The sequence below is a fragment of the Chelmon rostratus genome, chromosome 10 (genome assembly GCF_017976325.1).
Source record: "Chelmon rostratus isolate fCheRos1 chromosome 10, fCheRos1.pri, whole genome shotgun sequence".
NCBI lineage: Eukaryota > Metazoa > Chordata > Actinopteri > Chaetodontiformes > Chaetodontidae > Chelmon > Chelmon rostratus.
The window spans coordinates 19,188,837-19,201,753 of record NC_055667.1 but is presented as its reverse complement, the minus strand read 5'-3'; the positions used below and the strand labels follow the sequence as shown (position 1 = coordinate 19,201,753).

At 43.3% G+C, this 12,917-nt stretch overlaps 1 protein-coding gene across 1 annotated transcript in view; it reads left to right on the top strand.

The window, feature by feature from the left end:
• fgd (faciogenital dysplasia) overlaps positions 1-12,917 on the top strand; it is a 54,679-nt gene that overhangs the window by 30,298 nt on the left and 11,464 nt on the right. Inside the window, exons 2-6 of the mRNA XM_041945535.1 lie at positions 3,084-3,254; positions 5,719-5,920; positions 6,200-6,815; positions 9,974-10,063; positions 12,528-12,664. Coding sequence (XP_041801469.1) covers positions 3,084-3,254; positions 5,719-5,920; positions 6,200-6,815; positions 9,974-10,063; positions 12,528-12,664 — 1,216 coding nt within the window. The remainder of the gene's footprint in view (positions 1-3,083; positions 3,255-5,718; positions 5,921-6,199; positions 6,816-9,973; positions 10,064-12,527; positions 12,665-12,917) is intronic.

The following is a 12,917-nucleotide window of genomic DNA, read 5'->3' as shown; positions in this document are numbered from 1 at the left end:
TCATCCTCCACCCCCACGTTTGTCTGTGAGCACTGTCATGTGCCAGACGTTGCCCAACCCAATCAGTCAGGTGACTCATAGGTTCAAACATTGTTTCAGTTACTGTGAGTTCCGGAAGAACGGAGCAGTCTAATGAGCTGCGTGTGTTGTGACCAAAGCTCAAAGCTACATGTTGTGGCCCAGCTGTAAGGGTATGCTGGGCTCCACGGTGACACACATGCACGTCACTTTGACCCTGGGAGGAGGTACCTGGATCAGGTTTGGCAGGTGAAAGGACAGGTGCAGCTCCTCAAACACACCTGGGAAAGGATAGGTGAATGAGTGTCTGTGTGTGTGTGTGCGTCTGTGTTAAGCGTAAAGCAGGACTGAGCTTTGAAGGATCTTTTTAGGGTGTGTGTGTGTGTGTTTGCGTTGGTTCGTGACAAAGACTTGTCCCAGTTGCACACGCGGGCTTTGGCAAACTGGGAAGGCAGGATTTGTTTTGATTTTGACTGGGTTGTGTGGGAGAGTTTTCCGCTCTCGTGTCCTTTGGACTTTGGATGTGTGAAACTGAACTGTTTGCGGCAAGGTAATATTCTTTAAACCTCTCTGAGAATGAACTGCAAAAAATGGCTAATAATGTTTTCTATACTGAAATATTGTTAGCTAGACTTTGATTAGAGACATTTTAGATTGTAATATGTGCAAAAAGTTAGAGATTCATCTTACTAGTTCATTTATCTCACGTGACGGTGTGTTTCCTGGTTGAAGCATGTGGCATAGCTTTATCCTCAGTTTATTTGGTTTTAATGAAGAAAAACTGTGACTGTCAGCTCCTCTCTCTTCTGTGTTGTCAAGTTCCTGTTTGGTGTTAGGCAGCTTCATATGAGGGCCACGTTTTGCTCTCGGGTAACCATGGCTACACAGAGTTTCCACAGGCACCAGCCCCTATGCCTCCATCTTCTACTGCTGTTTGTTTTTCCCAGGAGAGACCCCAGCCGGCCTCGGGTCACTGAGTTCCTGACTAGGCAAAAGGACTCGCCTTTTCACTTGATCATAGGTCAAGCTTTTCCTCTGACTCAACCCACGAGTCATCTCTGATTTAGAGACGGCATTAGCAGAAACCCCGGCAAGAGGCTCACAATATCTCTGTTGCCAGGGACCAGGGTCAGAGTGAATATAAAACCTACTGTTATTTGTGATCCTCTGCAGGGAAAACACAATTTCACATTTTTTCATCTCTGTACTGAATAGTGAGAGAGTTGCTAGTAAGCCTCCTCTTCTCCCCCCTGCCTGCTCTTATTCCGTCGTGGTGCAGAGATGGTGGGAAAGCCTGCAGTGTGCCACATGGGGCAGACAGCGTAACAGGACTCATTACTGGCTGATTTCTCTCCTTCCACTGCCTGCAGCACGGCTGAAAAACACCAAATTAGACGTGCCAGGGCTCTAGTGGGGGCCCGGTGCAATTTCGAGCTGTAATCCAGATGAGAAAGAGTTGGGGTGACTAGATCGAATCCATGAGCCTGAAGGAACAGAGATGTGTGGCTGCAGTTTGCGGAGTTATTAACGTAATCTACCGGGATGTCACTTCAATCTAACGGACAGACATCAGATTACAGCTACACACACACACACACACACACACACAAAGCATTGTTATTGTTACTGGCTTTCTTTTCATTTCACTGGATGTTAAAACAATCTTTCAGTCGTCACAAGCAATCACGTGTAGAGTCAGATAAGAACAAATAATTCAAAGACCTGGCTGGAAACTGAATGGAAAAACCCTCGTGGTTTAACTGTCTTGTTGAGTTACTGCAGATGATTTTTGGTGCATAATTAGCGCCTCTTTTCTGTTCTCTGAGCTTCTTTCATCGCCTCCTTTAACCAGAACATTTTCTGAGCTGTGTTTGTCGCAAGTGGACCTCTCGAAGCAGAAAAGACCACAGCTTGTGTTTGCGTGGGGACATAAGACTGCACTTTATTTTGAGTCTGTACCACGTACACTGTTGTGCTGCTGTAAATATCCTGTTGTGCACCAAATCTGCAGCTGTTAGCTGTTTTTTCCGCTCAGTCTGGGGAACAAACTACTGTACACAGACATTTTAGGAATAACCTTTTTAACATTTGGAGCAGCTATAATCAATGCTTTTATTTTAAAAATGGCACAAGACAATGTGACAATCTGAAAGGGGTTACTCGTAGAGATGATGGCTATCACCTGAATCTCCAGGAAGAAGCCCTTAAAACCCCAAAGTACTGCTTTTAGCAACTAGCCAGTGAACATAGTGAAGCATTTGGCAGCGAAGAGCCTGATATTCCCCTCAGGAGCTGATGGAGACCAAGAACAGAGCTGAATCAGAGTGAACATTGAAGTTACTTTTGCCAGGTGGCCAGAAACACGACTCTAAGAGAATGATGATGTTGCCAACTGCCAATTTGTACATAAGCAAATCAAGAAATAAAAAAACTAAGATTTATTTCTTTTAGTAGGAACAAATGAGCTCAGTGTGTTGGGTTGGTTTTGTTGACAATAACAAAAATCGAGAGTATCGCCAGCCACATACTTCAAACCAGCCTGCGTCTTTAAATTGTGTATCTTTTAGGTATAAATCAGTAAAAGCTAAACAAAATCCATCCTTCCAAAGAACACAGTCAGAGTCCGAACAACTCTGCCGTTCAACAGAAATTATGTCCTTTATGTGGCTCACACACATTATTGAACTACTTTCTCTCACTCACACGCAGTCTATTTACAGACAGGGTCCAGAGAAGATTAGATGTAGTCAATCAGATACAGGCCCATCACAGAGTGTGAGGGAAACCAATATGCGGCCTGCGCAGCTCTGTGTGCTGCCTCGGGCCTGGTGTCAGGATCGATGCTGCAGAGGTTCTGGCCTCCTCTCCGGTCCCCCTGCTCTCTGTCCGAGGGCGACATCCTGAAACACACACTGGGCTCAAGGTCATTCACCTACAGTACTATCACTGCACACCACCGCACCACTGCGGCGGGATTAGGCTGGGGGGGGGGGGGCGTGTTTAGATGAATCTCATTACATTGATCGATACCTAATATTTTCTGTCTTCATGTCCCCTCTCTCCAGACCTCCCCGCCTCCTCTCTGCAGTACCAGTGTGGATCAGTGGACTACCTGTGTTCTCCGCGGCTGGTGAAGAAAGGTCCGACCCCCAGACCATGTCACGACAGGCCTGCCATCAAGCCCCGGCCCCAGCCCTCCACCTCACCCAGACAGCCGACCGCACAGAAACCTCAAGGTGAAATACTTTGACACAGTGTGGCTGCCTTCAAGGCCACTTTTGACATCTGTGCTGTCATTATGATTGAAAGGAGCAGCAGGATCAGACCTCTGCCACTGAGCTGTCATTCATTCTGCTCTGATTAACACTCGTCTATGACTTGGTACGTGTCGGCTGTCACTCAGCTGCAGCTCACTAGGTCGCCTCTTCAGGAGCTGCTGGTTTGAAGCAGGCCAGCGGCTCCCAAGTGTTTGTTTGGGCATCGTTTGAAGAATGCTAAATATGAACAACATGTGTTATGTTTTGGGAATTACAGAGAAACATTGCAGAGCATTACACCACAGACTTGGCCCCAATATGGAAGTGGATCACACATGTTCAAAGTTTGCTGGAGGATTATAGAAAGAATGAATGATCATTAGTAATATCTCACTATGTGTTGTCGGGGTTGTTAATCGTAATTATTTGATCATGATTAGCATTTTAGCATATACAGTTGAGCGACAAATTAAAGGAATTGTTTTCTCCATTAAATGTCAATGAAAAAAACCGCAGAGCACAGAGTGATGCATTTAAATAACCCAAACTTTCCATAACCCAACAATGTTTAATTTTGTTTTTTAACCTTTAAAAAAACCCATGGAGATCATGATCTCTTTTACAAGGAGGACCTGGCCAAGAGGTCAGCAGCACACGTCACAATAAATAACAGCCAGTAAATAAAAAGAAAGAGCAGCCAATAACAAGGTCAAATGTTAACATATAAAGTGCAGCAGTGGAAGTACAGTAACAATTTTAAAAACATGAGCACTGTTCCAGGGTCAGTAGAGAGCGAAAGTTCTCCAATGGCATGAGCTCCGACAATGATATAAATGCGTGTGATATGAAGATGTTTCTGTTTCGTTTTTTCGAGCTTTTTTATGCTTTGATTTGTAGTTTAAATTCAGCTACTACGTCCAGTGCTGCAGCATGAACATGTATAAATGACCAACCAGTGACATAAATAGGCTTTAAAGATGAAAATGAAAGTATTCTGTCAAGAAAATACTTTATCAAAATGATCACCAGTAATAATAACATGCTTCAACACAAGGAAACTCATTGTAGTGTTTTTCCTCTGGGCAGGACGAGCTGTCTTATTTCCAAGGACGATTCTAATGACGGCAGTGCATTTTAATACATACAGTCTTTCCCACATGACAGGACGAACTTCCTCTCCAACGCCTTTTAATTCCACTCGCAGCTCATCCAGAGAGAGTAGTGTTTGGGATTAGGGATTTTCAGAGCAGCGGGAACTAAAATTAGGCCAAAGTTCCTCTGGTTGAAACGCAGGTACTGTAACACAAGTTCCCCCACTTCCTCAAAAGGTTCCTGGAAAAGCCTCTGTGGTCAGAAAATGTTGAAGCTTTTAACAATATGTGACAAAAGGAGCTTGTGACACCATTTTTGTTGAATGTGTGATCACACCTCTCTCCCCTTAGACACATGCTCAGCCAGTCCTGATTACATTCATGATAATAGTAAAAAAGTTAGTCGATCCACTGAACGTTAGTCTGTGATTGATAATTAATAAATTGTTTCGATCGTGAAAAAAAATGAATTATTTATTAGTCTGATCATATGAGTATTTAATGTTTTTTTTTATTGTTGGCCATACAAAATAAGTTACTATAAGACCCCTTTTTAGTCTTTCATAATTTCACATGGAAGTGTTGTATTTTTGACATTTTATAGACTAAAAGATTAATAGATGATCAATATCTGTGTGACACACATTTTTCTGTATTGAACTGGCAATGAACGTGCAGCGATGCAATGGTCCTGGACATGTTTGTCACTTTTGTATCTTCACTTTGATTCTCAGGAGAAATGGGACAGGTCTTGTCCTCTGAACATAGTTTATCATGACATCTTTGTACAGAAAAGTCACTTCCACACAGACACAGGAAGTGCTCAAATTAACAACTGGAACGTCACATTTCCTGGTTTCAGATTTTTACGTTTCCGATGTGATAGATGCAAATACACAGACTTCTGTGAAATGCGTCTGTGAAATTGCGAGCACATATTGCGCAGGCATGAGTCCACTGTGCATTCTGAAGACAGCTTCTCAGTTGTGTGTGTGTCTGAGTGTTTTTTTTTTTTCTTCTAATCAAACTGGAGCCACAGTGTCTTACGCACGCACTCATCTCAGCATCCTGTTCTGAAATGAGGAAGTTGGCAGATAGCTGAAGCTGGCGTTGGGCTCGATCTGCACCGTTACTACATGAGACTATTGTGCTTTTTCTTCCCTTTGGAGTTTTATCTTGAGGTTTTGTTTTTCTTCACGAAGAAACAAGCAGGCTTCACACTTGGCCTCAGCCATGGAGGTTTTCTCGCTGGGATGTATACCTGTTACCTGACTGTTTTTGTTAATGTCTGCAGCCTCATGCTTCTCTCTTGCTCTGCTCCTCTTGCCTCATCTGGATTTCTGCATCTGTAGTGCCCCCTAAACCTGCGCACCTGCTCGCCCTTGGGCAAGACAAGAAACCTAAGAGGATCCCTCCAGCGCCCTCCAGGCCTCTGCCTGCTCCCCCCCCTCCGCCGAAACCAAAGCCCAGTCTACCCCCTCCTGGCTTGGGTGCACAGCCGCAGAGAGAGGCCCAGAAGGTGGGGCTGCTCATCGAAAGGTTCGAGAATTCAAAGTAAGGCTTTCAGAAGGAAAAAACTTGCTTGCCTTTCTCCTCAGACTCATATTTTTGCATATTTTGCTTTGTGATGTGTGTCGACGTACAAAGAGAAATTTCATTCTATTAACTTGTGCCTGTTAAACCATGTGGTCTGGTTGAATTTTATCGTTCAATGATAAAACCTAAGAAAACCTAAAAAACTCTCATCTTCGCATCATTTCTCCAGTAAAGAAACATGTATTGATTCTTCATTTTTCACTAAAGCAGGTGTGACTCTGTTTTTTCTTTTCCCAGGGTCCCCATCCTGGGGGTGCTCCCACGGTCCCAGCTGCACCTGTGTCTGAGAATGGACACTGCGTCTGACATCGCTTCCTCCTGCGACCAGGACACCACGGCGAAGGTTACAGGGGACTCCTCCCCCGTGGACAAACTTGCACTTGTCACCTCCGAACGGACGGATGAGGTGTCTGAACTTTCCCGTCTGGCCTCTGTGCACATCGACGGCTCAGCGGACGCCCCGCTGGACGACTGTGCCGAGGATGACATCGCACACAGCGTTGGGTGCCTTGACGAGGTGGAGCGGGAGGAAGGCTCCTCTCACGAGCTCCTGGACAATCCGGACTCCTCGGAGCAGAACGGGAAGATCCCCAACCGGGACAGTGGCATCGACAGCCCGTCCTGCGCTGCAGAGGGGGAGGTGTTCCCCAACGAGGACGCCATCGACGAGGAGGATCATTACGACAGCGTCACTGAAACGGAGAGCGTGTCCTGCTGCGTTACCTTGGGCAACAAACGAGACTCAACGCAGGACGAGGACAGTGACTTGGATGAGGGGAGCAGTGGAGAAATACACTCTCTAACAGACACACAACCTGGGTTTCTGGCAGATGCACCCTCAGAGGCGCACAAAGTGAGTACCTGGCATGCTTAAGCCTCATCAAGTCATAACCATAAACCTGAAGGACCATAATATAAAACTGAGGTAGGCATTAATGTCTCCCTGTGCAGCCCTATAATTTATATTTCATGTTACATCATACTTCCCAGGAATTCTCTGAGATTCCTGGGTAGGAAAATTCGTACTACGCAGGAATTGACGGTTATTGTTTGTGGCATCCTATTGGTTGCGTGCTGTAACTGTCCAACTGCCTAAAGGTTGCAGCCCAGAAACTACAGAAAATAAGAAGAAACTAAGAAAACACGGGCAGAGGGCCACACGCTTTTCTTGTGTGACTGAAAGGGATGACTTTTTCATGAGTCCATACAATGCTTTTTAGGAAAATCGCGCATAGTGCACCTTTAAATCGAGCACAAGTTTAAAAGCTTCATCTCAGACAGTCACACTGCCTTTCATGTAGTGGAAAAAGCAGCTTGTGTCTATTATTATCTCAGCCTGGGTGAACAGTTTCAAAGAATACTTCTGCATGAAAGTTAGACGCTGTTACAGCCGCACTTTGCCGGTCACAAGTGACTGGCTCGTATCTAAAAGCAGCTCTGCAGTAACATAAAAGGGCGAATACCTGCACAAAAGCTGAAACAGGAGCTTGTGATGGCTGCTAGATAAAAGAGTCCAGAGACAGATATCTGCCCACAGCTGGGCTAAAGTTTCAGTTTATTCAGTTTGGTCCTTCAGTTTGCTTGTAAATAACACAGATACCTCAAACAGTGCACATAATCCTCCTGGTGGCCCCTATGTGCTAATGTTTCCTGTATTGGAGACCCACAGGATCAGGGTAAAGTCTTAAAATATACTGGCAAACTAAAGAAAGGGAGATTCTGGAGGTGATGACAGTAAGATGAAACTGTAGCTGAGAAGAGAAGAGAAACACTCAGAAAAAGCAATCAAGCAGTCATGTAGTTTTACAGAGCATTGCTATCATGGCTGTGAGGAGAAGATGGCTTTCTCAGCAGTGTTTTGAACCCTATAAAACACGCCCAAAGCTCACACGAATGTCACATGAACGCACAAGCACGGGGCCTCTGCTGACTGCCCACGCCCATGGGGGGGGAGAGGTATCTTTGCACTCCAGTGCTTCCTGATCCCTACGCCGCTGTGCAGAGGAAGGGTGTGTTGAGCTGTTTCTGTGCATGTGTCCGTGTGAGCATGCACACGTGTGAAACTACATGTTGATGGCTGAGGATGTGGCTTTTCAGTGATGTGCGTCGTTGCAAGAGGCTTGTTTTCTTTGTGTACCATCCGCTTTGCACACAGTGAAAAGTTTCATTTGTTGTTGGCATGGTTATTGCCGGTGATGCTCGATTTTCGTACATAGTGCATAGCCTGTGGGGAAAGTTTCCACCTCCACATCTGTGCTGTATGTTTAGAAATGTGTGTACGAGAATGCAAGTGTGTGCGTGTATTTGTGTAGGAGACAGCTGTTGGGAAACTCACACTGTCGCAATAGGCTAAATGTTTCGTGGCCCCGATTCATGTTCTGTGTCACTGGGATGAACTTAAACAGCATCATCATTTCTAATGTTTAATCATACATTTTTTTTATGCTGTCTCAGCTCCAACAAGTCAGACCTTCATTTTCACCACCTCAGCTAATAAGAGCTTACCAACGCAGAGCTAAACCAGCAACTAAAACAGAGCTTTTTCCCTAAATAGCTATCTGCTCGGGATTCTGCTGCCTCAGCTGTAAGCATTAAAGAAAAAGTCTGCTGATGTTTTATATTTGTCTTTATTGTCAACAGATCCCACGAAAAAAAAGGCCGAACCAACAATGATTGATCCCACTAACAAGTATTGTCTGTGCAGACAAAGCATGGAGCTTATTTCTTATTACCAGCTGCTATGATCAATCCACAATACACAGTGTGCTCCTGTTTAAAGACTACACTGCCCAGCTGTTTTAGGAAATCATTTAGCCTTTATGGGCTATTTATGAGGATTTATATCTTTACTGGGAAAGAATGGGGTTTGGGACTGAGAGCCACAGACAAACTGGGAGAAATGTAACGTACTGGGAGGCGTTTTAACGCGCTATTGGTTTTGTTTTTTTCACAGGATTTGTTGACAGTGAACATAGAAATAGAGTATTATCGTATCCTTTGACATTTTGTAAGTATAGGCTTGTTTGGTTAATGTATAGTGACCATCTGCATGACAATTATTACTTAAAAATACATAATAATTAACTTTTAGAGAAGAGAAACACATTTCAGTAATTCAGCTAACGTTTGCTAATGTTGATGCAGGCCTGCAGCTTTTCACGATCATCGTGATAAAACACTTCTTTTATTCAGTTCAAATAGTATTAACAATACACACAGCGTCAGTGACAGAGAATAGAAAATATATATCACAAATAAGGTAAAGGAAGTACTGTAAAGGATCCAAGGATCAAGGCTACAAATTGATAATAATAATAAAAATATAATAAAAATGATGTTGCACTCAGAACAAACAGAGATCAAAATGTCTGCTCTCAAAGGACATTAGCAATCATTTTCTATTATCTCAGTGATCTATTTAAAGTGAACCTCAGCTTTTCAATTTGAAGTCACATCATGACCTCCTTTCCTTTGTACAGAGTAAAGAGGGCAGGCAGCCTTCGACCCAGTGGAGATAAATTGTGGAGCCAACAGTGAAGCAAATGCTATAGAATTTAACTGATAATTCAAGTTCAAATATTGCTATAAATAAAAATAGGCAGCATCCAGGCGGCTGGACAAAATATTTTCAGTTTGTTTATTTTAGTCCAGCATGACAAAGCTATATAGTTCCTGTTTAACACTGATTAAATTATAGTTTGTAAAACAAACCAAATCATTTCAAGACTTTGCTGGAAGAGGAAAGTGTTTTGATTGGCTGTGGTGAATAATGTATTGATGTGGAGCTTGTTAAAAATTGCATGACCATGGACTCTAACCTATTAGTGCCTTGTAATGTGTATCTGATATTATATTATCACAATTTGTGGATCTAATTTGCTTTGAAGTCTTTGGATGCTGAAAACATGTCTCGGACAAAGGGATTGGAGGCTTTGCTTCATAATATGTCTGTCTACATGTTTTCTTTGTTTTCACGCCTCAGATTTAATCCCTGCTGTCCGTCTGTTTCAGTGCTCAGAGACTCAGAAGCTCCTGAACATCGCCAAAGAGCTTCTGCACACCGAAGAGGCCTACGTCAAAAGACTCAACCTCCTTGACCAGGTAATGCAGCGCCTCTTTTATCCCCCTGCGGTGCGTTTGTGAGCGTGACAGTGTGTTTGGATGCCTGCGGTCCAAATTTCAATCTCCTAAATGTGCCAGCGGTGTTAGTGATTGAGATCAGGGCTGAGCTGGATTAAATCCGGCACAGGACAACAACCCTTCCTCTGTTGACTGGATTACTCAGAGCAGTGTAGGCGCGATCATGTGAGAAACTTGTGTGTGTCTGTGTCTTTCTGGTATATTTATACATGTGCAGCATAAATACAGCTTTGTCACCACAAGACTGAGCGTGTGCACTACCTACGTGTCTGTAAAGCAGCACATATTGGTGTGTGTCTGTGTGTGTGTGTGAGTGTGTGTGTGTGTGTTGCAGCAGCATGCCCTCACAGTGCTCTTTAGCTACTTGTATGCAGATCCTGCGGATTAAAGATGTGTGCTTCCCGACTCTTAGCTGGGTTTCTGATTAGAATTAGAAATTAGTAAACTCTTTAAAAAAAACAGTCTATAGTCAATGGTGCAATCACAAGTCGACACTTTTTTACACTCAAATTCACAAACATTACTAAAATCTTACTATTCAATTGCACATTAATTCTGCACCATACATTAAAAGTCGCCCTATAAACAGCACACATCATCTTTAGGTTTTAAACAGTGCTTCATCTGATTCTTCTGTGTTCACTTTTTTGTATTAATCCCAGCTGATGACGTTTATGAAGAGTCAAGGTGTTTGGAGCAGTTAAGCACTGAGCTAAACTTCTCTCAGCGCTCCAATGCACATGATTAACTTCTCATTTAATCTATGAGTCATTTGGTCCATGAAATGTCAAGAAATAGTGAATAATTTCCATTTCAAGTCCCCAAAGTTAAGAGTTGACAGTCCAAACCCAAAGATATTCAGTTTACTGTCATCGAAAACAGAGAAGAGCAGTAAGGATTCACATTTGAGCATCTGGAACAAGTGGATTTTTGTCGTCTTTGCTTGAAAAATGATTGCGTCGGTGAATTGGCTAATCAGCTCTAAATCTGATGCATTTTCTTATGTAAAAATTCTTCTTCATCTTGCTTTGGACCCTGTTTCTTCTTTTTTAGTATCACAAGTAATTTCCTCCACCTGTGATCTGCTCTGTCTGTCTCAGCTTTGTAAATGGGTTATGCTAATATTGTTCAGCCTCTATTTGTGTTCACCCACGTTTTGATGAGAATTGACTCCTGTTGGTTCAGTCTTCTTCCTCTTTGTGGAGTTCATGTGGTGGAGGACATGCGCAGACGCCCTATCGCAGAGCAGCTCTGGTTAATTTGCCACTGAAAGCAGACAACCTTCACAGTTAACTTCCTGTTTTTGTCTCGCTTTCACACGACACCGGCTTCCATGGAAACAACAGAGGCAATCTATTGGTAGCAGGGAAGCGAAAGGTGATGGAAGTGATGGTGAAGTCATTTATCACTGGAGCTACGATGTGCCATTATATTTGAAATCCAAGCAGAACCGGAACATTATATAAGATCAGATCTGATTCCTCGCTGACATTTACTTGTTATTGTGCTGAAACAATTAGTTTAATCAATTAGTCAGTGTACAGAAAATTCATTACCATTTTGATAATCAGTGACTCATTTAAATGGCTTCTCCTGTGATTTAGTATCGCACATCCATAAACTTGTGGGACTCACAAGAGAAAAACAACGAGATATCTATCTGCCCTTTACTTCCTGGTATGGGTCAAGCTCCACATATACTGAATCCTACATTTCCCATAATGCAACTCGTGCCATCCTTTATGTCTCTCAAACTCCACACCTCCAGTTTCTAACACGTGCTCTCTGTTATACATTTTTCTCCAAGGTAAGATAACCCTGATGACATCATCTGGGTTATTTTTATAGACTTGATGAAGCACCTCCAGAGCTATTAAGGCCATAATACAACTGTTTTCACATGCAGTAGAGCCAGCCATGACTATTGAGCTGATTTTCACTTGTAAAACCAGTGGAGTGCCCCTTTAAGTTATTTCTAAGTTATTATCTCTCAGTATTGATGTTTGAAGACGACGCCTTGGGCTTTGGGTAATTGTGATGGCCACTTTTCTTATTTTATCAGCTAAAATTAAATAGTTGCAGTGGAACAAGTCATTAGTTGCAGCCCTGATGTTCTGTATCATCAGTGGTTTGCCTGCAGTCATGAAATTATGTTTAACATGTCAGTTACAAATGTTGTTTCACCATCGAAACTCATCTGTTTATATTTTATAATCTATCTAGTTTTTGGCACATGAGTTTTAGTTGACTCATATTTAGCTGCTGGTCACATTAATGAACGCCAGAGAGAATGAATATGTTTGTGTGGCTAAACAACAATGTTTACATTCGTGCTCCATGAATAGGAGCCAGATTTGGAGGTGTTTGGGAACAGTTGCATGAGTTTTTGTACACATATGTTGTGTTTTTTTTCCCCTCTCTGCAGGTATTTTGCACTAAGCTCACAGAGGCTGGAATCCCTCAGGACGTCATTACAGGGATCTTCTCCAACATCTCCTCTATCTACTGCTTCCATGACAAGTTCCTGCTCCCTGAGCTCAAGACACGCATAACCGGAGAATGGTGAGGAGAAAACAGCCGGCAGCTGAAAGGCTTTGCAGCACCAGTGTGACGTCGCTCCAGAGCTGGTTTGGCTCTGTGGCGGTCAGTTAGGCCGTTGGTGTTGGCCGTAGCACTCAGACAGCTGGTCGCCAGCGGAGGGCATTATTGTCAGGTTTTCAGTGGCGTCGTGCTGCTAGGTTGTGTGGTTTTCGTGTGTGTCAGAGTTGCAGGATGAAGGCATTTTCTGTCTTTTTATCACAGTCAGCAGGAAATT